This window comes from Felis catus, chromosome C1, assembly GCF_018350175.1.
Source record: "Felis catus isolate Fca126 chromosome C1, F.catus_Fca126_mat1.0, whole genome shotgun sequence".
In the NCBI taxonomy this organism is placed as follows: domain Eukaryota; kingdom Metazoa; phylum Chordata; class Mammalia; order Carnivora; family Felidae; genus Felis; species Felis catus.
In genome coordinates, this window is record NC_058375.1 from 78,044,332 (window position 1) to 78,071,747 (window position 27,416).

Genomic DNA, 27,416 nt, shown 5'->3' on the forward strand with positions numbered 1-27,416 from the left:
GTGGAAAAGCGCGCAGGTTCATTTGAACTCAGCTCGCAATGAAAACATCCAATAAAATGAATGGCTAGCACCACCCGCAACGCAAAGAGGAAGAGGACAAGGAGTCGCACAGATTGGTTACACCGGGAGATGGTTTGATCCCTGGGCAATCGGGGCGGGGTGCCCGCCGGCCGAAGTAAACAGAGCTACTACGCCTGCGCACACCCTTCCTGGGTCACGTGCAGGCGCCGGCCTCTGAGAATGCCCTAGAGAGCTGTCCGGCCGCTGTAGGGGACCGTGTGCAAACGGACCAGAGGCGTCAACCTTTCCCTGAGGGGCGGATTCGGGTAGGAGAGGAGCGTTGGGTCGGAAACGCCCCTTTCTTCCGCAGCCGGGAATTGAGAGCCAGTACTGGGCCTGCGGGGCGCCGCCGTACCTTTGTGGGACATGGCCCGCTGTGGGGAGGGGAGCGCGACGCCCGTGGTACTTCTGAGGTCCCCTGGAGTTTGCAGTAAGGGGTTGCAAAAGAAGGGGCCCTGTGAGCGGCGCCGACTGAAGGCGGTGATATCGGAGCAGCTCAGCCAGGATCTGCTCAGGTAGGAGGAGGCGGGAACCCTGGCTGCCTCAGTTGTTAAGGCATCCATCTCCGCCCCAGTGGCTCCTTCTCTGCCTCTCCATCCCTCCTCTCCTCGTTCTCCTCGCCTCAGGCTTTTGAGGGACGTGTACCAGTCTCCTCGCTACAGAGCCGTTGGCTCGCCCTAAAAAACCAGTCCCGAGCACCTCGGAGACTATGTACCAGATACAAAAAGGAAGCCAAAATTATCATCATAGTTACGTGCGGCACCAGTCTATGCCGAAATAACACGAGCAGGCTTAGTTCTTGAAAGACCTATCGCTAAGGTGGTGTTGGATCCAGATTTCATGGTCCTGAAACGTACACTTAAAAAACAAAACAAAACAAAAAAAACCTTAAACAGTTTCAGAAAAATGATAAAATCCGGTATGAAAATGAATATTTACTTAGATTAAGGAAAAATAGAACAATTAGTGTAGCCCCGGAGGTCACTTTCTTCTGAGCTCTCTTTAAACAATTTACCAGAAATGCTTACATCAAAATACTTCCCGATTGCAACCCAGCTTCCACTCTCTGCCTAGAACACTCTACAGCTCCCAGCAACTCCCAGCTCCCATGAGGGCCCAAGCAAATGGTGGGTTGTTATGAACCTTAACTCAGGCTTTGGTGAATCCAGGTAATGACATCTCAGTTTATAAAGAAAATGAAGCTTAGGAATGTACCCTAGCCAATTGCCATTTCCACCGAAAGTGATTCCCGAGCTTCAGTGTGCAGCAGAATCACCTGAAGGACTTGTTAAAATTTAGATTTACTAGGTCCCAGACCCTAGTACTCATTCAGTTGGTCTGGGATAGAGCTTTTGCATTTCTAATGAGGTCCCAGGTGATGGTGATGCTGCTGGCCTAGGTTACACTTTAAGAACTACTGAACTAGAGTAAACATAATTACCACTAATAACCAACTGTTGTGCAGCATTCTACATTTTAAAAAGTGCTTTCTGTTGCCCACACTTAAGCCTCCAGCAGCTATAAGCTGAGCTTTCTATAAAGTAAAAGAAAATTCCCTTTTAATTTGGGCCTGTCTGCCAAAGATGCTGCTTTGACTCCACCAGTGGGGGATTAATGTAATTGGTGGAAAAATGAAGTTGTTCCGTTTCTAGGGTGAATCTGTAAGGATGAGGCATTCCTTCCCTTTAGTGGCTTTATTCTCCTGGCTTAAGGTGTCAGGAATTTAAGGAAGATAACATGTCTATGTAAAGAAAATGAAATTAAGGTATAGCAAGTGAACAATCTATGCTTATCCTAGGAATAATTAAGGATAGGACCCTGAACTCCCAAGTTCCTGTTACAGGCAAATAAAAATAGATGTAGCAGTTCTTTTGTTTGTTTAATTCTTTTTTTTTTTAAGTTTATTTATTTTGAGAGAGAGAGTGCACGTGCGCATGCGAGAGCACAAGTAGGGGAGGGGCAGAGAGGAGAGACAAAATCCAAGCAGGCTCTATGCCGTCAGCCCTGGATGTTGGACTCCAACTCACAAACTGTGAGGTCATAACCTAAGTCGAGAGATCAAGAGTCAGACACTTAACTGATGGTGCCAACCTGGTACCCCCCCCCCCGACTTTTTAAATGAAAAACTTCGTATGTACACCCAGCCACCTTAATTGCTGTGCCAAATTAATCTTTTTCAAGCACTATAATGGATTTATTCGGCAAATATTAATGAAGTATCTAGCGCCCACCATGTACCTAGATTTGTGCTAGGTCCTGAAGAATCAAAGATTAATAAGACATGGCTTTGGTGCTGTGCTTACACTCTAGTAAGAGAGATAATAGCCAAACAAAGGTGATGAGGACTGGGGTGAGTTTGGGGAAGGCTTTTTAAGGTGACATTTGAGTGATCTGTTGAGGATCTATTGTTGTGCAGCAATTTCCTCATCTTCGTTCTCATTTCCCCCTACTTCCTCTTTTTCACAACCAATAAACTCCTCTTCTACACAACTAATAGATGATATTACGATATCATCTATTCATAGATGATTCATAGATTCATCATAGATAAATATGAATTTGTCTATGTTTTAAGTCATTTGACGCCCCTTCAACTATAACACAGAGTTAAACTCTTTGCCTCTTATTTATCTGCAGCTTCATTTGTCACTTCTCAGCCCCTCAGTACTCTCTGCTGACCAGTTTGTAACTCCATACTCACACATACCTTAGCAAGGAATGTGGAGCCAAGAACTCTCTGTGACCTTGCCTTGTTCCCCTGACCAACTCTTGATCTTTAAAATGCCTTTTTTTTTTTTTTTTTGTCCTCTGTAAGGTCTTCTTTCATGTCTGTCTTTGAAAAAAATTTACTGGGGCACCTGGGTGGCTCAGTTGGTTAAGCGCCCGACTTCAACTCAGGTCATGATTTCGTGGTCTGTGAGTTCGAGCCCCACATCAGGCTCTGTGCCAACAGCTCAGAGCCTGGAGCCTGTTTCAGATTCTGTGTCTCCCTCTCTCTCTGACCCTCACCTGTTCGTGCTGTGTCGCTGTCTGTCTCAAAAATTAGTAAACGTTAAAAAAAATTTAAAAAAAAATTTATTTGTGTTATTGAATACATCACACTCTGTAGTTTTCAGACCCGTCTTCCCTGCTATTCAATAAAATTCTTGAATGCACATATGATGTTTTAGTCATTATCTGTCCACAGTGCTTGGTACATAGTACATGTTCAGGAAATTTTTAGTGATAATCAGCAGTCCAAAATGCACTAGATAGGTTAATGCATAGTTGGCAGAGAAATGACATAGAAAGAAGCTGGGCCTTGACATGGTTGAAGCTTTGTTCCAACCTGTCCTTCCTCTAGACTTTGCTATTAGATGAGCCAATATGGGGCGCCTGGGTGGTGCAGTCGGTTAAGCGTCCGACTTCAGCCAGGTCACGATCTCGCGGTCCGTGAGTTCGAGCCCCGCGTCAGGCTCTGGGCTGATGGCTCGGAGCCTGGAGCCTGTTTCCGATTCTGTGTCTCCCTCTCTCTCTGCCCCTCCCCCGTTCATGCTCTGTCTCTCTCTGTCCCAAAAAAATAAATAAACGTTGAAAAAAAAAAAAAAAGATGAGCCAATAAACCCCCTTTAATGGTTAAGCCAGTCTGAGTCAGATAATTCTGTTACTTTTAACACACAATATATACTTGTAACTGATATGGTTTTATAAAAAAAAAAAGCACTATATTTTCATATTAACAATTTTTAAACACATTAAATTTTTTCATTTAACAAATACTTATGAGCATATATTATGAACAAGGCAGATACCCTAGTGATGGTTATATGGCTACTAGCTGCATTGTTTCCTTATTCACTTGAGGATGAGTGTAGGATGGAGAGAAGGTGGGTGGGAGGAAGGAACAAATTGAGTATTTGTACAATTTTTTTAATTAATGTTTGAGAGACAAATACATTTTCGCCTAACTTTATTATTTTTTTAATTAAAAAAATTTTTTTAACGTTTATTCATTTTTGAGAGACAGAGAGAGACAGAGTGCGAGTGGGGGGAGGGTCAGAGAGAGAGAGAGAGGGAGACACAGAATCCAAGCAGGCTCCAGGCTCCAAGCTGTCAGCACAGAGCCTGACACGGGGCTGGAACTCAAGAGCCACAAGACCATGACCCGAGCCAAAGTCAGATGCCCAACTGACTGAGCCACTCAGGCGCCCCTGTTTTTGCATAACTTTAAAAACCACTTATGAGAATGATACATTGATGAAAATATTGTCTAAAATGCTTCTGTCTGCTCATTGTGTCCAAGGTTCTGAAAGTTGTGCTCTGAAGCATTTGTTTTGTTTAGGGCAAAATATAACAAAATTCAACAAGCAGATACTGAGCTCTACATACTAAATATACAGTTTTTGCCTTTGGAGAGTTTATCGTCTAGTAGAGAGAAAGACACATACAAATAATGCTGCAATGACAAGTGCTGTAATAAAGGTATGCACTAAGTGTGTTGGAATCAGAGGAAGGAGCCATTAACTTGGTCTTGGAGGAATGTGAGTGTCAATGGTAACATTCGAAGCTTTCACTGTAATGGATATCTATATCCATTACTTGTACCTCCTATAGTGTACCAGTGTGATTGCCAGTTATATCCTGCAATACGGAAATCCCCTGAGAATACATACCTTGCTGAGCATAATGATACAGTAATAGGAAGTATTAGTATTTAGAGTAGAAATGTATAGTTTTCACAGGGACAAAAGATTATGACAGTATTATGATGCTGATTTCTGTTCTTCCATCACTTGACATGTAATCAGTGGGCTTTACAACAACTATGTCTGTGTGTTAATAAAGGGATTTCAGTGGGTTACCCCAGGAGCCCATTTTAATAATAGGTTAGAGCATGGTTCTATTTGTGTGAGGAAAAAAATGGAAAAGGGCTTAAATGTCACATTCTTGATGGCCAAGCCTGCCTTTTCAGACTTGGTATTTAACAATAGTTGGAACAAAATGTACCAGTTTCTAATCTGGATTGTCTATTGTTATATTTGGTTTGCATGTGTTGTTGACATTTTACTTTCTTTGCTTCTTTTAGTAAGATTTTAAAAAATTGATTCTTTTCAGTAGTCAATGACAATACTACTTTGTGTTCTTTTTCTGAAATAAGTCTAAAGTAGGTACATTTTTAAGGAAAATCAACATAAATAGCAGGAGATAAATTTTATTATTACCAGAAAGAATTTAAAAGAAATTTTCTAAAAGTCCTATTGTTTTTGGTATAATTACCTTTGTTTTCACTATAAATTTCAGAAAATTAGATTCAAAGCTAATATTAAACGGTGTTCTTTGGAATGAACTAAGAACAAACTCCTTTTCATGTTAACCTATTTTTATTGTGTTACTTATCTCTGTAATTTTTAGTTTGAATTATTTTAAAAAGTTATAAAAATGCGTATGTTATATATTTCTGAGCATCACTAATTAAACTATGGTTTCTTTTTATTCATTACAGGCTCCTAATGGAAGAAATCCATACAGATGTTATTTTCTCCATAGGTTATACTTTGTTCAAAGCACACAAAGCAGTCCTTTTAGCAAGGGTTCCTGACTTCTATTTTCATACTATTGGACAGACATCAGATAATTTAACAAATCATGAGCCTGTTGTTGTAGAGAACTTTGAAACTTCAGAATTTAGAACATTTTTACAGTAAGTGCTTTCTTTATCTTTTTTCCTCTTATATTTAAGTCTAATATATAATTGTTTATCTTTTAAACATATTTCATATCTGTTTTATAACCTAAGAAAAATCTATTCATTTAAATTCCAAATTATCTTAGTAATTAGTATTAGTAGAGGCTAAATATTAGTATTAGAGTATTAGAGCCTTAGTATTAGAAAAGACTAAGTACTAATTTGAGATCGAGCCTGAAAGAGGAGAAATGGTGTGTTCTCTGGTAATTCAAGTGAGTTACTCCTTGCCAGGGTTTTTGGACAGTGTCTCTATTGACATTTTGGGTTGGGTAATTCTCTTGTGGGGGCTGTGCTGTGCAGTTTAGGATGTTTAGCAGCATCCCTGTCCTCTGGCCCCTGGATGCCAGTAGCACCCTTCCTGAGTTCCCTCTATCCCCAAGTTGTGAGAACCAAAATGCCTGCCAGACATCACTGAATGTCCTCTTGAGGGTGGAATTATCCCCCTATTGAGAACCATTGCTATATATTCTTACAATATATAAATTTATATATATTTATATAACCATTTATATATATGTGTATTTGATTTTTTTTAATGTTTATTTTTGAGAGAGAGAGACAGAGAGAGACAGAGTGTGAGAGGGGGAGGGGCAGAGAGAGAGGGAGACTCAGAATCTGAAACAGGCTCCAGGCTCTGAGCTGTCAGCATAGAGCTCGACACGGGGTTTGAATTCATGAGTTGTGAAATCATGACCTGAGCTGAAGTCAGACATTTAACCAACTGAGCCACCCAAGTGCCCCTACTGACTTCTGTATTATTGGTATGCAAAGCTTTAAATGGATTATGTTTGTAAAAATATAAGATCATAACCTTTTATTCTTTTTTGTTTTTAATGTTTATTTTTGAGAGAGAGAAAGAGACAGACAGACTCTCTGAGGAGCAGAGAGGGAGATACAGAATCTTAAGCAGGCTCCAAGCTCCAGGCTCTGAGCTGTCAGTGGGGCTTGTACTCATGAACTGCAAAATCATGACCTGAGCCGAACTTGGGTGCTTAACTGACTGAGCCACCCAGGCTCCCCATAACTTTTTATTCTTATGGCTTGTGCATGGTCAAAATTTTTGAAAATAGAATGTCCATTGAACTGATTTGTAATTTTGGGGACTTGTGTTTGCTGAACTTAGAGATTTCATCAGCTAAATAATGGGAGAAATTAGTTTAATCCCCATTCTAATTGAATAGAATTTCATTTTAATGCCTTATTATTTTATGCTCATATGTGTGATTATTTGACATTCATTTTTGCTAAATGTATCCAGGATAGAAGTATTTTCTAATGTAGTTCCTCAAAATTATATCTCTTAGTCTTTATGACATTTAAATGACATGGACTCTAAGGCTAGAATGCCTGAGTTTAAATTCTCTACTCTGCCATTTGGTAGCTGTGTGCCTCAAACTTAATCCCTCTGTGCCTGGAATTTTCTCAGATGTAAAATGTCTGGGACGTAATAAGCACCATAAAAATTCACTAAGTTTTTTATGTTTTTAAATCTTGAAGTGTTTATTTGTATTTCATTTCAGTTTTTTAAATCCTGCCCTCCCATTTTTTCCCTTTTTCTAACATATGGAAGTTGGATATTGTTCTAAATGATATTTTAGTGGTTTTCTGTCACACCACCCCTCACATATACTTATTCAGCAGGTGTTTATTGTGCCCGGTTGTGGGCAGGGCTCTGTGTAAAGGGCAATGTATGTACTGGTTAGTAGGTTCTTGATTTGAGTGCTTAATGATGACAAGTAAATGTGGAACTAAGTTTAAAGCCAATACTGGCAATGACATCATTGTATTGTACTACAAATTTGTCAATTACCAGTTTTTAAGAATAGCTTTATTGGGATATAATTCATATACCACAGATATAATCCACCTATTTAAAGTGTAAAATTCAGTGGTTTTAGTATTCACACAGAGTTGTACAGCCATATCCATGATTTAGAGTGTTTTCAACATCCCCAAAAGAAACCCCGTAGCCATTAGGTATCACTGTCCATTCCCTCACCCTCCTGCCCGAGGCAACACTAATCTACTTTTTGTGTCTGTGGATTTGCCTATTCTGGACTTCTCACAGATATAGAATCATAAAATTTGTGGGGTTTTGTGACTAGATTATTTCACTAACCATGATGTTTTCAAGTTTCAGCTTAGTTGCATGAATCACTACCTCATTTTTTTTAATTGCCAAATAATACTCCATTGTATGCCTATACCATGTTTTGTTTATCCATTTATCAGTTGGTGAATATTTATATTGTTTCTACTTTGGGACTATTATGACTAATGCTGCAGTGAACATTTGTATGCCAATTTGTGTGTGAACCTGTTTTCACTTCTCTTAGGTATATACCTAGGAGTGGAATTATAGGTCATATGGCAACTCTGTTTAACTTTTTGAGGAACTGCTGGATTCTTTTCCTAAAGAGGCCATGCTGTTTTACATTGCGACTGGCAATGCGGAGGATTGCAGTTTCTTCACATCCTTGTAACACATGTTATTATCTTCTTTTTTATTATAAACGTCCTAGGGAACATTAAGTGGTACCTCATATTCATTTGTATATCCCTGATGGCTAATGATGTTGGCATATTTCTTGTGTTTGTTTGCCATATTATATGTTCTTTAGAGAACTGTCTATTCACATCCTTTGTCCATTTTTTTCAACGGGTTATTTGTCTATTATTGAATTATAAGCATTCTTTATATATTCTGGCTATTAGTCTCTTATCAGACACATGACTTGCAGACATTTTCTCTCATTGTATTGGTTGTCTTTTTACTTTCTTCATGGTGTCATCTGCAACACAGAAGTTTTGGATTTTTATTTTATTTATTTTTATTTATTTTTTGTTTTGGATTTTAATATAGCCTAGTTTATCTAATTTTTTGTTTGTCACTTGTGCTTTTGGTATGTTATAAATGAGAAACCATTGCCTAATCCAGGGTTACAAAGATTTATTCTTATATTTTCTTCTAAGAATTTTATGGTTTTATGCTTTTAGCTCTTACATTAGGTCTGTGATCCATTTTGAGTTAATTTTTGTGTATAATGTAAAGAAAGGGTCCAAATTCATTCCTTTGTGTGTGGATATCTAGTTCCAGCACCATTTTTAAAGAGACTTTTTTCCCTAATAGATTGTCTGTGTACTCTCGTTGAAAATCACTTGCCCACTGTTACGGACTGAATTGTTTCCCCTCAAATTCATATATAGAAACCCTAACCACCAAGGTGATGGTGTTTGGAGATTGTGCTTTTGGGAGGTAATTGGATTTAGGTGAGGTCATGAAGGTCCCACCTCAAGACTGTAGTAATGCCCTTAAAAGAAGAGACCCCAGAGAGCTTGTTTTCTCTCTGTACCGTGTGAGAACACAGTAAGAAAGCGACTGACTACAAGCTGTGAGGGGAATTCTTACTGGAATCCAACCATGGTGGCTCCCTCATCTTGCATTTCCAGCCACCAGAACTGTGAGAAATAAATTTGTGTTGTTTAAGCCAATCGGGCTCCTAAATCATAATCCATTACCATATTTTGTCATGGTAGCCTGAGCTAATAATACACATGTAAATGTTAGGGTTTATTTCTGGTCTCTTGATTCTATTCTATTGGTCTGTATGTCTGTTCTTAATGTCAGTTTGACTTTTGTGAGAAATCGAAGTTGGATTTTTGTGTTTTTATGTCCTGGATCCTAAGTGTTTTTTGATGCTAGTCTTTATTTGCTGACATACATTTTGCCTGTGATCCAAATCATATTGACTTTAGTGTAGAAAATTCTTTTTGGGTAATTAAATTTTAAGTGTATTTGTGTGATTTGGCTTACTTTTTTTCTTTTTATGCTCTGACATGCTTGAATGATCTGATTTTTTATTATTTCAGAGTTTATTATATGAAACTCCTATAAGCATAAATGGAAAATTGCCTAACCTTGACTCACCCTGTGTGTAAGAATAGTATGACATAATTTAAACAGATACTTTAAGTGCAGTTTAAAAAATCATTATCATTTTTTAATACAGATCATAGGCTCATCATTGAGTTCTATTGGTTTTAAAATGTATACTTTTTTTGTTCTATTATGTGGTATAGTGGTATTGTCATAAGAGCAGGCTCTGTAGTCAAGCCAGGTATACCACTTCTAACTGTGTGAACTTTGACTAATCACTTACTGTTAGTTTCCTCATGTGAAAAATGGACATAACAATATCCACCTCAGAGTGTTACTGTGAGGGTTAAATGAGATGCTTATAAAGCACTTAGCATAGTGGTTTGGCATATAGTAAGCACTGAGTATATTTTAATAAGTGTTTATAGTAGTTGGCCCTATGACATGATACATTTCTTGTATGTAAGTTTATTATTTTATTTAAAAAAAAATGCATCCAGCATGGGGCTCAAAATCACAATCCCTAGGTCAAGAATTGCATGCTCTACTGACTGTGCCAGCCAGGCGCCCCTTGAGTGCATGTTTAAATGAGATGCATGGGATCTGTTAAATTTTTATATATCAGAGAAAGGAGGAAACTACATCAATGTTTTCCTGTATTTATTGTCATTGGAAGTGATAGATAAAAAGATTGAGAGACAGCATGGGTAGAGTGGAGGAGGCACCGGACTTGGCAGCAAAGCAGAGATCTGCCTTTGGGCTGTGCATTATCTTATGTTATGATTTCTTTGAGCCTCAGTTTTCTCATATTTAGAACAAGGAGGTTGGAGTAGATGGCTTTGTGCTTCACAGCACTTCACAGGCCTCTCTATTTTAAGCACTTAATCACATTTTGTTTTGTATTAGGTTAGTCATATATGTCTGTGGTTATGTAAGCTCCTTGAAATTAGATCATCTCATGGATGTGAACATGCTCAGTGGTATTTTGTATAGTATTTTGCACATAGAAAATGCTTGTGATGTACCCCTTCCATTTTTTTTTTAGCAGATTGCATTGGAATTTCTCTATATTAATTAAAGTGTAAGGAGAGGATTATAATGTAAAATATTGAGATTAGTTTTTTTTAGTAAAACTTCTGAAAAATAATCTTTACAATTTTTACTTAGGAAATTCAGTCCTTATTAGTGACTTTCTCGCACATTCTTTCTTTTTAGATAAACAATAAAATTTTTGAAGTATTGTTATATTGCTACTCATTGTAGAGTCCTTTGGTATTATGCACTTTAGAGTGGGAAATGCAGCCTTTGAAATATGGTTTTATATACAGTGGCATCATATGTGGTTCAAACAATTGGCAGTGGAACATAGTTCTTGCTTCATGACCTCATGGTTAAAATTCAACTTAGTGTCTTAAAAATCTTTGATTTCCCAAGAAGACTTACCCTGTTATAGTTGTCAGAGTGTATATATGTTTGTGTGTGTGCATGTGTGTATGAGGAAAAAAAAGAGGAAAGACCTTTCTTTTTTCACACTTCAACTGTTTATTCCATTGTTGTTGTTTTTTTTTTTAAGAGGCATGACCTTTGAATTTTCAGTTTACCATCAATAACTGGGGGATGCTAAGATAACTTGTCAGTAAGGTAAACACATAGAATAGCACAGAAGAAAAGATTGTATTTCCCCTGCAGCTTTGTCAGGTAGTGGTTATTTTCTCTCTCATATTTCTTATACTAGTAGGGCTGGAAGTGGGTGGGATAGGTGTTTTGTTGTATTACCTATATTTAACTATATTTTCTGTATTACTGATGTTCTGACATCTGCGGCCTCACTGGGGAGAGATTGCTCCTCCCAGGGTTCGGTAATTCCTGTGAGCACACCAAGTAATCCTGAATCCATTTCAACACCTACCTCCTTTATCTGATTCTTATACTCCAAAAGGCAATATTCCTCTGCCCTAATCTTCCCAGGGCAAAGTATCAGAAAACTAAAGGTCACCCTTATAGCCCAGAGCCCCCCATCCTTCTCACCCCCAATTCCGATTATTCACACTATCTAATATTAAGCTCCTTCAGCTGCTTATCTTATGTCACCCATGCCTTCCCTCAGAAAACAAGAGAAAAGGGTTCTGCCTATGCCTTTGCATCTCCCTCCTTCAGCCTCCAGACCAACCCTATTGCTTCTCTATGTGGCCATTCCTGGTTGGGGTGTGTCTCTCTCTGCTTGGGGATTATAAATTACAAACTATTTTTTTCAATGGCATTCATTTCCTAATCATCCGGCCTCAGCATACCTGAATAAAGCCAATTCCCACGTGCATTTTAAAACACGTGAATACTTAATTGCTACCTTTATATCTTTCTCTCTCCCATCTTCCTAAACTGCCTTTCTTTGAATCTCATCTTGGCAGTCTATACCACTAGTCGGTCATCTATAGACACCCCCCCAAGTCAGTCTTCCTCATTTCTTCTTTTTTCTTACTTAAAAAAAAATATGTTAATAATTTTTAATTTTAATTCTAGTATATTTAACATACAGTAGTATATAAGTTTCAGGTGTACAATACAGTGATTCAGCAATTCTATACAATACTCAGTGTTCATCATGATAGGTGTACTCTTAATCCCCTTCACATATTTCACCCATTCCCTCACCCACCTCCCCTCTGCTAACCATCTGTTTGTTCTCTATAGTTGAATCTGCTTTTTGGTTTGTCTCTGTTTTGTTTTGTTTCTTAATTTCCACATATGAGTGAAATCATGGTATTTGTCTTTCTCTGGCAGACTTACTTCCCTTAGCATTCTATCTTCTAGATCCATCCATGTCATTGCAGCTGGCAAGATTTCATTCTTTTTTTATGGCTGAGTAATATTTTATTATATATATATATATATATATATATACATACACACACACACACCACATCTTCTTTATCCATTCATTTATTGATGGACTCTTGGGTTGCTTCCATAATTTGGCTCTTGTAAATAATGCTACAGTTAACATATGAGTGCATATAATCTTTTCCAGTTAGTGTTTTTGTATTCTTCAGGTAAATACCCAGTAGTGGAATTACTGGATCATTTAGTAATTCTATTTTTAATTTTTTGAGGAACCTCGGTACTATTTTCCACAGTGGCTGTACCAGTTTGTGTTCCTACCAATAATGCACGAGGGTTCCTTTTTCTCTATATCCTCGCCAACACTTGTTTCTTGTGTTTTTGATTATAGCCATCTGACAGTTGTGAGGTGATAGCTAATTAATGGTTTTGATTTGCATTTCCCTGATGATGAGTGCAATTGGCTATCTTTTCATATGTTGGTCATCGGTCTTCTTTGGAAAAATGTCTACTTAGTTCCCCTGACCATTTTTTGGTTTTAATTTTTTTTTATGTTTATTTATTTTTGAGAGAGAGGGAGGGACAGAGCGTGAGCAGGGGAGGGGCAGAGAGAGAGGGAAACATAGAATCTGAAGCAGGCTCCAGGCTCCGAGCTGTCAGCACAGAGTCTGACATGGGACTCGAACTCACGAACTGCAAGGTCATGACCTGAGCTAAAGTTAGCCGGTCAGCCGACTGAGCCACCCAGGCGCCCCTCCTCTGCCCAGTTTTTAATGGGATTATTTGTTTTTTTGGTGTTGAGTTTGTGTATACACACACATATACATACATATACATAGTTATACATATATACATATGTATATATGCACTTTTTTTTTTTTTGAGAGAGAGTGCACAAATAGGGGAGGGGGCAGAGGGAGAGAAACAATTCTTAGCAGGCTCCACACTTGGTGCAGACCCTCATGCAGGGCTTGATTCCGTGACCCTGGGATCACAACCTGAGCTGAAATCAAGAATTGGACATTCAGTTGAGCCACCCACGTGCCCCAATGAGCATGGAATATATTTCCATTTCATTGTGTTATCTTCAGTTTCTTTCATCAGTGTTTTATAGTTTTTAGTGTATAGGTCTTTCACCTCCTTGGATAAGTTTATTCCTAGGTATTTTATTATTTTGGGTACAATTGTAAATTGGATTGTTTTCTTAATTTCTCTTTCTGCTGCTTCATTATTAGTGTATAGAAATGCAACAGATTTCTGTACATTGATTTTGTATCCTGCTACTTTACTGAATTCATTTATTAGTAGTTTTTTGGTGGAGCCTTTCGGGTTTTCTATATAGAGTATCATGTCATCTGCAAATACTGAAAGTTTGACTTCTTCCTTGCCAATTTGGATGCCTTTTCTTTTTGTTGTCTGATAGCTGAGGCTAGGACTTCCAGAACTATGTTAAGTAGAAGTGGTGAGAATGTATATCCCTGTCTTGTTCCTGACCATAGAGGAAAAGCTCTCAGTTTTTTCCCATTGAGGTTGATATTAGTTGTGGATTTTTCATATATGGCCTTTATTATATTGAGGTAATGTTCCCTCTGTTCCTACTTTGTTGAGGGTTTTTATTGTGAATGGATGTTGTATTTTTTTTAATGCTTTTTCTGCATCTATTCAAATGATCAAATGTTTTTTTATTTTTTCTCATGTTGATGTGATGTATCATGTTGATTGAGTTGCAAGAATAAATCCCTCTTGATCATGATGAATAATTTTTTAATGCATTGTTGAATTTGGTTTGCTAATATTTTGTTAAACTTTTGCATCTATATTAATCATATTGACCTATAGTTTTTCTTTTCTTGTGTCTTTATCTGCTTTTTGTATCAGGGTAATGTTAGCCTCATAGAATGAATTTGGAAGTTTTCCTTTCTCTTCTGTTTTTTGGAAATGTTTGAGAAGAACAGGTATTAACTGTTCTTTAAGTGTTTGGTAGAATTCCCCTGTAAAGCCATCTGATCCTGGACTTTTGTTTGTGGGGGTTTTTTGATTACTGGTTTAATTTCATAGTTGGTAATTGGTCTGTTCAAATTTTTGGAGTCACCTGATTCAGTTTTGGGTGGTTGTATGTTTCTAGGAATTTATCCATTTCTTCTAGACTGTTCAGTTTGTTGGCATATAATTTTTCATAATATTCTCTTAAAAGGTTGTTTGTATTTCTGTGGCGTTGGTTGTTATTACTCCTCTTTCATTTGTGATTTTGAGTTCTCTCTCTTTTTATGAATCTGGCTAGAGGTAACACTTTTGTTGGTCTTTTCAGAGAACCAGCTCCAGGTTCCATTGATATATTCTATTGTTTGTTTTTGTTCCTATATCATTTTTTCTGCTCTGATCTTTACTATTTTCTTCTACTGTTTCTGAGTTCTGTTTCTTCTTTTTCTAGCTCCTTTTAGGTAGAAGGTTAAGTTGTTTATTTGAGATTTCTTGCTTCTTGACTGTAGGCCTAAATTGCTATAAAGTTGCCTCTTAGGGCATTTTTGCTGCATCCCAAAGATTTTGGACCATCATGTTTTCATTTGACTTCATTTTATTTCCTCTTTGGTTTCCAGTTAACCCATTCAATTGTTTAGCAGTATGTTATTTAATCTCCGTATATTTGTGTTCTTTCCATATTTTTTCTTATGGTTGATGGTTAGTTTTATAGCATTGTGATTGGAAAAGATACTTGGTATGACTTTGATCTTTTTGAATTTGTTGAGGCTTATTTTGTGACCTAATATATGATCTGTTCTGGAGAATGTTCCATTAGCATTTGAAAAGAGTGTGTATTCTGCTGTTTTAGGATGCAGTGTTCTGAGTATATCTGTTAGATCCATCTGGTCCAATGTGTCATTCAAAGCTACTGTTCCTATGTTGATTGTGTTTGGATGATCAGCCCATTGATGTAAGTGGGGGATTCAAGTCGCCTACTTTTATTATATTACCGTGGATTACTTCCTTTATGTTTGTTATTAACTGTGTTATGTATTTGGGTGCACAAATATGTACAATTATTATATCTTGTTGGATTGTTCCCTTTGTGATTATATAGTGTTTTTCTTTGTCTCTTGTTACACTCTTTGTTTTAATGTTTATTTTGTCCATGGTAAGTATTATGCTCCTGGCATTCTTTTCACTTCCATTTGCATGATAAATGCTTTTCCATTCCTTCACTTTCAATCTGCATGTGTCTTTAGGTCTGAAATGAGCCTCTCGTAGACAGCACATAGATAGGTCCTGCTTTTTTAAAAACTTGTTTTTAATTTGGGAGAGAGAGAGAGAGAGAGAGAGCAAGCGAGCATGAGCAGGGGAGAGGGACAAAAGGGCAGAGAGAGAATCCCAAGCAGGTTCCATATGCATCATGGAGCCCAATGTGGAGCTCGATCCTATGACCCTGAGATCATGACCTGAGCCAAAATCAAATCAGATACTTAACCACCTGGTCACCCAGGTGCCCTGGGTCTTGCTTTTTTTTTTTTTTTTTTTATTATTATTTCCATCACCCTATGTCTTTTGATTGGAGTGTTTAGCCCATTTACATTCAAAGTAATTATTGATAAGCATGGACTTATTGCCATTTTGTTGCTTGTTATGGCTGTTTTTGTAGTTCTTTATGTTTCTTTCTTACTCTCCTCTCATGGTTTGCTGGCTTTCTTTAGTGATATACTTGGATTCCTTTCTCTTTATTTTTTGCATATCTATTACTGGTTTTTGATTTATGTTTACCATGAGGTTTATATATGGCATCTTACACATATATAGCAGTTCACACCTATTGCATCCTTTTCACACCCATGGCATCCCTCCCTCCCAAGGACAGTCCCAAGACCTGTTTGCCTCGTGACAGCATCTCTACCCTTCCTACCCTTTTTGATGTGGCCTCTTCTCTACATTTAGCTGTGGAGAGTCTGTCCTGCCAGTCTTGAGTTTGTTTCCCGGGTTATTTCCACTGATGTGGGTGTTATTTAGGTATATCATGGGAGAAGGTGAGTTTAGGATCCTCCTACTCCACCATCTTTCCCAGAAGTCAGTCCTCCTCATTTCTCAAAGAAATTCTTGTCAATTTCTCTGGTAATGTAATTCTTGGTTATTATAGTTGTCACACAGGTATTGTTTCCAGTATGTGCCTCTTGATTCTTTTAATTCTTGTCTTCCAATAATCCTGTTCTCTATATGACCTCACTACCATGTCAAATCCTAAGTCGTATTGTTACCAATAACAGCAACCCTTCGTAATCTTGATTCCAAGCATCTCAACCTCTGACTTCTACCTATCTTTCTAGCTTACTCCTTTAAAACTCCCAACTCTAATGATTTATGGCTTCATCAGGGCCTGCAATGACTTTTGCCACACTTCTATTGTCTCTTATCTTCTCATGTCCTCAGTTCTATCCTTACTTAGCTTAAATTTCTTTGTCATTATATCACTTCCTTTACATATAGCCTCTCTTCCCTTGTCCCCTCTGAATTTGTCTTATTTGAAAGTCAAAACCCCAAACCTTAAATCAGGCTTTTTGACTTTTCCACTCCTGCATCCACACACTTGAATGGCTGGAAAAAAACACATGCTAATTGATCTCACTTTTTTTTTTTTATATATATGTAATTTGTTGTCAAATTGGTTTCCATACAACAACCAGTGCTCATCCCAACATGTGCCTTCCTCAATTCCCATCACCCACTTTCCCCTCTCTCCCCCCCCCCCCATCAACCCTCAGTTTCTTCTCAGTATTTAAGGGTCTCTTATGGTTTGCCTCCTTCCCGCTCTGTAACTTCCCCCCCCCCCTCCCCCCTGGTCTTTTGTTGAGTTTCTCAGGATCCACGTATGAGTGAAAACATATGGTATCTGTCTTTCTCTGCCTGACTTATTTCACTTAGCATAACACTCTCCAGTTCCATCTACGTTGCTACAAATGGCCAGATTTCATTCTTTCTCATTGCCAAGTAGTACTCCATTGTATATATAAACCACATCTTCTTTATCCATTCATCAGTTGATGGACATTTAGGCTCTTTCCATAATTTGGCTATTGTTGAAAGTGCTGCTGTAAACATTGGGGTACAAGTGCCCCTATGCATCAGTACTCCTGTATCCCTTGGGTAAATTCCTAGCAGTGCTATTGCTGGGTCATAGGGTAGGTCTATTTTTAATTTTTTGAGGAACCTCCACACTGTTTTCCAGAGCGGCTGCATGAGTTTGCATTCCCACCAACACTGCAAGAGGGTTCCCATTTCTCCACATCCTCTCCAGCATCTATAGCCTGATTTGTTCATTTTAGCCAGTCTGACCAGCGTGAGGTAGTATCTCAGTGTGGTTTTGATTTGTATTTCCCTGATGAGGAGTGACATTGAGCATCTTTTCATGTGCCTGTTGGCCATCTGGATGTCTTCTTTAGAAGAGAAGTGTCTAGTCATGTCTTCTGCCCATTTCTGCACTGGATTATTTGTTTTTCGGGTGTGGAGTTTGGTGAGTTCTTTATAGATTTTGGATACTAGCCCTTTGTCCGATATGTCATTTGCAAATATCTTTTTCCATGCCATCGGTTGCCTTTTAGTTTTGTTGATTGTTTCCTTTGCAGTGCAGAAGCTTTTTATCTTCATGAGGTCCCAATAGTTCATTTTTGCTTTTAATTCCCTTGCCTTTGGAGATGTGTCGAGTAAGAAATTGCTGCAGCTGAGGTCAGAGAGGTTTTTTCCTGCTTTCTCCTCTAGGGTTTTGATGGTTTCCTGTCTCACATTCACGTCCTTCATCCATTTTGAGTTTATTTTTGTGAATGGTGTAAGAAAGTGGTCTAGTTTCATTCTTCTGCATGTTGCTGTCCAGTTCTCCCAGCACCATTTGTTAAAGAGACTGTCTTTTTTCCATTGGGTATTCTTCCCTGCTTTGTCAAAGATTAGTTGGCCATATATTTGTGGGTCCAATTCTGGAGTCTCTATTGTATTCCATTGGTCTATGTGTCTGTTTTTGTGCCAATACCATGCTGTCTTGATGATTACAGCTTTGTACTAGAGGCTAAAGTCTGGGATTGTGATGCCTCCCGCTTTGGTTTTCTTCTTCAATATTACTTTGGCTATGGTCTCACTTTAAATCAATGCCTTAAGTAGGCACTTAGTGCTGTCAATCAGTCATACTGCATGTAGTCATACTTTATTTCCCTAGTCCCATTTGCTCTCCTCCTTTCCTAGATTATTTCACACCACCTTTTTTTTTAACCTTCAGTTGCTCTTCCCCCGTCTTCCTTCTCACTTGATGAGCTTTCTTTCTATTTCACTAAGAAAATCAAAGCAGTTAGAAGAGAACTTTCATGAACTGTTCCCATATCTATTCATTTAGTTGCATTTGTACCATATATTTTGTCTTCTCTCCTGTTACTATTGAGGAACTTTCAGTGCTTCTATAACCATTCCTTCCACTTGTCTACCAGATCTCACCATATTTCTTTCCACCTATTGAGGGACATTTCTCCAGCAATTTCACTTTCCCAAAAAGAGTTCCTTTTCTCTTGCATCTTCTCATTGGTATATAAACATGATATTTTATCCCCACCTTAAAAATAACAGAAGCCTTTCTTGACCTCATTTCCTTTCCAACTAATACTTTACCAGTGAGTACTCTAATGCTCTTTTCCCTTTTAATATTAAAGCTCAAGAGTTACTTACTACACTGCTCCAATTCCTCTCCTATTCTCAGTCTTTTAAAAAATTGAACTATAATTCACACACCTTAAAATTCACTCTTTTAAACTGTGTAAATTCAGTGGTTTTAGTATATTTACAGTGTTTTGCCACTATCACGTCTCCAATTCCAGAATATTTTCACCATCCTAAAAGGAAATTCCATGCCCCCGGCAATCATGTCTCACTCTCTTTTCTCCCAGTTCCTAGCAACCAATAATCTACTTTCTGCCTTTATGGTTTTGCCTATTCTGGGCATTTCATATAAATGGAACCATATAGTACACATCCCTTTATGTCTGGCTTTTTAAACTTGGTGTGATGTTTTCAAGGTTCATTGATGTCGTGTTTATCAGTACTTCATTGGTTTTCATGGCTGAATATTTCATTGTATGATGGATAAAGGATCATCCAGATCATCCTCAGGTTTGACGATTTCCTAGGAGGGCTCCTAGGACTCAGCACATAGTCATATTCTAGGCTATGATTTATTACAAAAGAAATAAAGAGAAAAGGCACATGATGTGAAGTCCATGGGAAACGAGGTGCAAGCTTCCAAGAGTCTTCTTCCAGTGGAGTCACACAGTACATGCTTAATTCCCCTAGCAATGAGTTGTGACAGCACTTCTGAAATGTTGCCAACCAGGGGAGCTCATTAGAAGCTCAGTGCCCAGGGTTTTTACTAAGCATTTGTCATGTAGACACCCTGTGTCTATTTCGCATCCATATTCCAGACTCCTGGAAGGCAAGCGGGTGTTTAACATTACCCATATTGTTCGTGTAAATAGTTTAAACATAACAAGCCACCCTTATCATTTATAGAATTCCAGGAAAACTCCTAAAATCATGTTCTCAGATACAAGCCAAGGGCTAACCTTATAATTAAATCTTTTAAAAGATAGTAGTCAGGGCTGCTATGTTAAATCTCTTCTATGCATATGGATATACCATATTTTGTTTATCCATTCATGAGTTGATAGACATTTGGGTTGTTTTGACTTTTTGGCTGTAATGAATAATTCCACTCTGAACATTGATGTGCACATTTTTGTGTGAACATGTTTTCATTTCTCTCATGTTATATACCTAGGAGGGAAATTGCTGGATCATATGGTAAACTTTTGAGGAAATGCCAGACTCTTTTCCAAAGAGGCTACACCATTTTACATTCCTACCAGCATGTATGAGGATTCCAATTTTTCTGCATTCTTGACAACACTTGTTGTTATCTGTCATTTTGATTATAGCCACCTTAGTAGGTGTGAAAGGTATCTCATTGTGGTTTTGATTTGCATTTCTCTGATGGCTAATGATGTTGAATATCTTTTTTGTGTGCATATTGGCTATTATATATTTTCTTTGGTAAACTCTATTCACATTCTTTTTGTTATATATAATTTTTTAAAGTTTATTTATTTTGAAAGAGACAGAGAGGATGTGTACAAGCTGGGGAGGGACAGAGAGAGAGAATCCCAAGCAGAGCCCGATGCAGGGCTTGAACTCATGAACAGCGAGATCATGACCCGATCTGAAATCAAGAGTCAGATTCTTAAACAACTCAGTCACCCAGGCGTCCTGATCTCTATTCATATTCTTTGCCCATTTGTAAGTTGAATCATTTATCTTTATATTATTGAACATCATTTATATTTTTTAATTCTTTATATATTCTGTATTTTTTGTTTTTATTTTTTTTTAATGTTTATTTATTTGGAGAGAGAGAGAGAGAGAGAGAGTACACACAAGCCGGGGAGCGGCAGACAGAGAGGGAGAGAGGGAATTCCAAGCAGGCTGTGTGCTGTTAACATGAGGTTCCATCCCATAAACTGTGAGATCACGACCTGAGCCAAAATCAGTAGTTGGCCGCTTAACTCACTGAGCCACCTAGGTGCCCTGTTTTTATTTGTTATATAGTCTCTATGTAAGAATTTTATTCTATATAAAAGAATTTTTAAAATTCTTTATATATTCTAGTTACAAGTTTCTTATCAGGTATGTGATTTGCAAGCATTTTCTCCCATTCTTTGAGTTGTCTTTTAACTTTCTTCATATGTCCTTGAAAGTACAAAAGTTTATAATTTCTGTGATTTTCATTTTGTCTTTTTTTGGTTACTTGTGTTTTTGGGGTTATATGTAAGAAACCATTCCCTAATCCAAGGTCATGAAGATTTATACCTTTGTATACTTTTTAAATTCTTACATTTAGATCTTTAACCTATTCTGAATTAATTTTTGTATGTACTGTGAAGCTCATATCCAGCTTTTTTGCATTTGGAAATCCAGTTGTCTCAGCACCGACTTTTGAAGAGCCTAGTCTTTTCCTGTTGGATTGTCTGGACACCTGTAAAGGAAGAACATGTTATTGTGCGTCTCCTTTACTTTTAATACTCTACTCAGAGAATATGTCACTTCTGACCTTTCTGGTCACCAAATGGGTGGGAGTTTTCCCCCATACCAAGCAATTCTGAGATTCTCCAGACACCAGCTGGGTGTCCTACAGATTTAACTCAATTCTGACACTACTTGGAGATATTATTTGATCCCACAGATTAAAGGTGCAGTTCCATAAGACTGTCCCCAACCTTTTCAGATGCCAGTTGCAAGTCCAAGTTGTTCCTTCTCTGTGCTTCTGACCAACCAGATGTGAATTGGAGGTTCCCATAAACCCTTTCTCAGGTTCAATTAATTTGCTAGAATAGCTCATAGAATGCAGGAAAAGATTATACTTGCTAGATTGCCAGTTATCTAAAAAAGGATATAACTCAAGAACAGCCAGATGGAAGAGATTCAGAGGGCTAGGATGTGGGAAGGCGTGTGGAGCTCCCATGCCCTCTGTGGGTACACCACTCTCCCAGCACCTCCATGTGTTCAACAACCAAGAGGTTCTCCAAATCCCATCCTTTAGGTATGGAGGATTTATTGCATAGACATGATGGATTAAGTCATTGGCCATTGATGATTCTCTCTTGCCAACCAGCGCCCATCCTTGGTGACTTTCCAAATGTCACCTAGCTCATTAATGTAAACTCTGCTGTGGTTCAAAGGGCTTGTTATGAATAAGAAAAGCCGTCCATTTCACTTTTATTCCTTTTATTTCAGAAGCTAAGAACAAAGCTAAATATTATAACAAAAGATGTCTCTATGGCTCTTGCATAGGAAATTATAACGGTTTTAGGAAATATGTGCCCAGAACAGTAGGCAAAGACCAAATATATATTTCTTTTTTTTTTTTTTTTATTTTTTTTTTCAACGTTTATTTATTTTTGGGACAGAGAGAGACAGAGCATGAATGGCGAGGGGCAGAGAGAGAGGGAGACACAGAAACGGAAACAGGCTCCAGGCTCTGAGCCATCAGCCCAGAGCCCGACACGGGGCTCGAACTCACGGACCGCGAGATCGTGACCTGGCTGAAGTCGGACGCTTAACCGACTGCGCCACCCAGGCGCCCCTTCGACACTGTTGTCAAAATTTGTTGCATATATATGTAGTTCTTAATAGTCATTTCTGTTCCACTGATTTATATGTTTATTCTCATGTCATTACCACATAGTATGGATGATTGTAGCTTTGTAGGAAGCTTAAAAATTTGGGAACTTATGAATTGTCCAACTTTGTTCTTTGTCAAGATTGTTTTGACTATTCTGGGTCCCTTGCATTTATGTTTGAATTTGAGGATTGATTTTTTGATTTCTGCAGAAAAGTAGTTGAATTTTGATAGATAATACATTGTAGATCAATTGAGAGAGTACTGCCATCTTTTTTTAAATGTTTATTTTTAAGAGAGAGAAAGAGCTAGTTGGGAGAGGGGTTGGGGGGTGCACAGAAGATCTGAAGTGGGCTCTGTGCTGACCGCAGAGAGCGAGATGCAGGGCTTGAACCCACAAGCCGTGAGAGATCATGACCTGAGCCGAAGTCGGTTGCTTAACCTAACTGAACCACCCAGGTGCCCCAGAGAGTACTGTCATTCTAACAATATTAAATCATCTGGAATGTATTTCCATTTATAAAATTGCTTTCAGCATTGTTTTATAGTTTTCAGCATACAAGTCTTATGCTTTTTGGTGAAATATGTCAAGTGTTTTATCTTTTTGATGCTATTATAAATGGTATTATTTTCTAATTTTGTTTTGGATTGTTCATTGTTAGTATCTAAAAATATGGTTGATTACTGCATATTGATTTTGTATCCTGCAACCTTGTAGAACGTGGTTAACAAATAGTTTTTGTAGTGGATTTCCAAGGATTTCTGTATATAAGTTTGCCATTTGTAAATAGAGATAGCTTTACTTGTTCCTTCAATCCAGATGCCTCTTCTTTTTCTTGCCTAATCCCCTGGCTAGAACCTCCAGTTAAATGTTGAATAGAAGTAATAAGAACAGGCAGGCATCCTTTCTGATTTAGAAGGAAAGCTTTCAGTCTTGTACTATTAAATACAGTGTTAGCTGTGGGTTTTTCATAGATGTTCTTTATCAGGTTGGGGACTTTCCTTCTATTCCTAGTTTTTTTGAGTGTATTATTTTGACAAGGTATTGGATTTTGTCAAATGCTTTTTCTGCATCTATAGGGGTGATCATATGGTGTTTGTCCCGTTGATATGGTGTCTTAGTCCTGCTAAGAGGACTAAATTTAAAAGGTTTTGTGAGGTCTTTGGGCTGCTGTAACAAAATACTACAGACTGAGTGGCATATAAACAACAAAAATTTATTTCTCATAGTTCTGGAGGCTGGAAGTTCAAGGTCAGAGTGCCAGTATGATAGGATTCTGGTGAAAACCCTATTCTGGGTTGTAGATGCTGACTTCTCACTGTGCTCATGGTGGAAGGAGGAGAGGGATCTTTTTGGAGCCTCTTATATAAGGGCACTAATCCTATTCATGACGGCTCCACCTAATTACCTCTTAGAGAATTTTGAGGGTATACAAATATTCAGACTATAGCATATGATGTATAATTTTGATTTTTATTTGCTTAGCTACCCTTGAATTCCTGAAATAAACCCCATTTGTTTGTAATGTATAATACTTTTTATATGTTGCTAGATTCAGTTTGCTATTACTTTGCTAAGGAATTTTTTCATCTATATTAATAAGGAATATTAGTCTGTGGTTTTCTTATGATGTCTTTGTCTGCTTTTGTATCAGGTAATAATGGCCTCAGAATGAGTTGGAGTGTGTTCTGAGTTATGTTTTTTGGAAAAGTTTGTGAAGGATTGGTGTTAATTCTTTAAGCATTTGGTCAAGTTCACCTGTGGAGCCATCTAGTTCTGGATTTTTCTTTGTGGGAAGTTTTTGATTACTAACTCAGTCTCTCTAGTTGGTATAAGACCTATACCTGAACAGACCATTCAGTTATTCTATTTCTTCTTAAGTCAGGTTTGGTAGTGTGTGCCTTTCTAGGAATTGTCCATTTCATCTGGGTCATCTAGTTTGATGGTATTATATATTCTGAACATTAAAATATTTTATAGACTACTTTTAAAACTTTCTGCTCTTTGAGATTGATCTTTTTTCCAGTTAGCCCAGATAAAAATAGTTATAAAATTATGTCGTTGTTTTATACGAAGGCAGTGCTTGGTAAACTAGCTTTTAAGAATCACTAACATTTTTAGTAATACTTTACATATTCTTTTAGGGTTGTATATTCATCAGACAGAAACATAAGAAACTATGAAGAAGAAATTCTTAGGAAAAAGATAGTGGTGAGGGGAGTGCCACAAAAGAAATGTGACTTCAGCTTTGGAATCTCCACTGACAACGATGGAAGATCATCTGTAGAGTCATCTGATTGTTCTCTTCAGAAGCATGAAGTTCCAGAGGATGTCGATGTTGGAGTACACAATTTAATTTCTACTGGTGAGCTATTTTTTGGTGGATTTTTAGAAAATTGTATAGCTGTGAAAGTAATTATATTCTGATACAGTTGGAGAAAACATATTTCAAAAATCAATTCTACTGATCTCTTTTTTATAGGAGATGAAATAAAGGTAGAATGAAAGTAGATGTAATAAAAGTAACTAAAAGTAAATTTTTTATGGGTAAGTGAAACTCCTAGTTTTTCCAAACAATTGGAGATGGTATTAATCTGAATAAATACACATATAATTCACAATTCTCCTCTTAAACCTCCACGTCACCATCCTTATCCTTATCTATACCAATGAAAGCTTTAGCAGACTATAGAGTCAGTTCTGTTATAACACAATATAGGCACTACTTAAAAACAATATGCAGCATAAAAATCACCATTATATTTTATCATGACAAAAAAATTACTGAAAATTTTGTTGTGCTATGTCTTAAAAGATAGGAATCTAATAAAAATGATACAGTTTTACACATGTTAAGAAATACATAAATAGTATAGTAAATATGGTGTTTGTCCTTGAAAAATAACTTTAGTTTGTGGAAGTGGGTGTCAGAAGGGTTATAGTTTGTGAACTATTGTGAATTGGCAGAAGGAGGATGTTAAGGGCACAGGAATAGGTACAGATAGATACAAGTATAAATGATATAGATATAGTAATAGATATTCTAACAGGAACCTTGAAATCTCTGGATCACAAAATTGACTGTTTATTACTTACATTGTGTCTTAGTGCCAGTTCCCAACCCCCAGTCCCCACAAGGTTATGTGACCTGATGTTACCTTGCACATGCAGTGGCATTGCACCACAAGAGAGGAACACCAAAATTAGGAGACTTTCATAGGTTTCTGGCAGATCTGCCCATCCTCCTCTGCATATAGAGTTAGAGATGAAGATGGAGAGATAGAAAGGAGTGATATCTGAGTTGAATCTCAGTGGAAAAAAACAGGAGTTAGCCAGGCTAAAGAGTTTAGGGGAGAAGTACTACAGGCAAAGGAAAAAACATGACCTGCCTATTAGAGGCAGAATGACCCCAGGCACAGAGCAAATTTTGAATACTGGTAATAGTTTGTTGTAGGACCGGGGTGGAAGAGGGGACAAGAATGGTCACAGTAAGAGATGAACCTGGAGATACAAGCAGAAGCCAGATCACTGAAAACCTTATATAAAGGATGACCTTATTTCTTATTGTCCAAATTTGGATACTTTTGAAAGAGTGCAAAGTTATTACTGCAGTTTATAATTACTCTGGGGCAACAGGCATTAACTGGGATTGTCCCAGGCAAACCAAGACTAGTAGTCACTTTCCTTATAAACCATTTTTTTAATGTTTATTTATTTTTGAAAGAAAGAGAGACAGAGTGTGAGCAGGAGAGGTGCAGAGAGAGAGAGAGGGAGACACAGAATCCCAAGCAGGCTGCAGGATCTGAGCTGTCAGCACAGAGTCTGATATGGGGCTCGAACTCACGGACTGTGAGATCATGACCTGAGCTGAAGTCAGACGCTTAACTGACTGAGCCACCCAGGCGCCCCTCCTTATAAGCCATTTTAGAGAGTTTGGGTGGTACTATTTGGCAGGCTTATGGAGTATAAGCAGAGGAAGATTAGGATAGAGTGGAACGATGACTTCAGCTTGAGGAACGTTGAGTTTTGGGTTTCTGTGATTGTGGTTTTTTTTTCTTGGCACCACTTCTGACACCAAAATGTGGTGTTTTTTTCTCCACACCAACCAATTATCCAGTATCAACTGGGTATCCAACAATTCAATTCTGACACTAAGGGTTATACTGTTATGCAGATAAGAGTCAGGTGCACAGAATGCACCCCGTCAGCCTGCATTGGGCAGCTGTGGCCCTCCAGGATGAGAGAGCTCCGACTAGTCCCCAACCACCTGCATAGTGAGGAGCCAGATGTTGTGGGGCCTGGTAAGCCATTGTAAGACTTTGGCTTTTACTGTAAAAAAAAAAAAAAAAAAAAAAGACAGAGCCATAAGGTTTTGAACTGGGATGGATCAGGATTTGAATTGCATTTTAAAACATGCCTCTAAATGCTTTGTCAAAAATAGACTGTGGGAGTCAAGAGTGGGAGATGTGTTGGGAAGTTACTGCAGAAATCTAGGTGCGAGGTGATGGTGGCTTGGACTGCAGTGGTAGCTATGGAGATACTGAGTTGTGGTTGGATTCTGGCTGTCTTTTGGTATAGGACCAATAATGACGTTCTGGCTTATGAATATATAAATTTATAAATTTGTAATTTGGTTAGTGGGAATCTGTCCCCAGTGACAGATCCTCAGCAGATGTACTGACTAAAGTTTCTGGATTGATATAGCTATGATATATAGTGTAGTAATTTC

General features: G+C 37.9%; 1 protein-coding gene across 3 annotated transcripts in view; it reads left to right on the top strand.

The window, feature by feature from the left end:
• The first annotated feature begins 213 nt into the window (after positions 1-213).
• Positions 214-27,416, top strand: part of BTBD8 (BTB domain containing 8) — a 116,602-nt gene continuing 89,399 nt past the window's right edge. Inside the window, exons 1-3 of one of the 3 annotated variants that reach the window (XM_019837433.3) lie at positions 214-575; positions 5,543-5,740; positions 24,832-25,052. In XM_019837433.3, the coding sequence (XP_019692992.2) occupies positions 427-575; positions 5,543-5,740; positions 24,832-25,052 (568 nt within the window). In that variant the 5' untranslated portion in view covers positions 214-426. The remainder of the gene's footprint in view (positions 576-5,542; positions 5,741-24,831; positions 25,053-27,416) is intronic. The other 2 variants (XM_019837431.3, XM_019837432.3) reach the window with 2 other exon arrangements.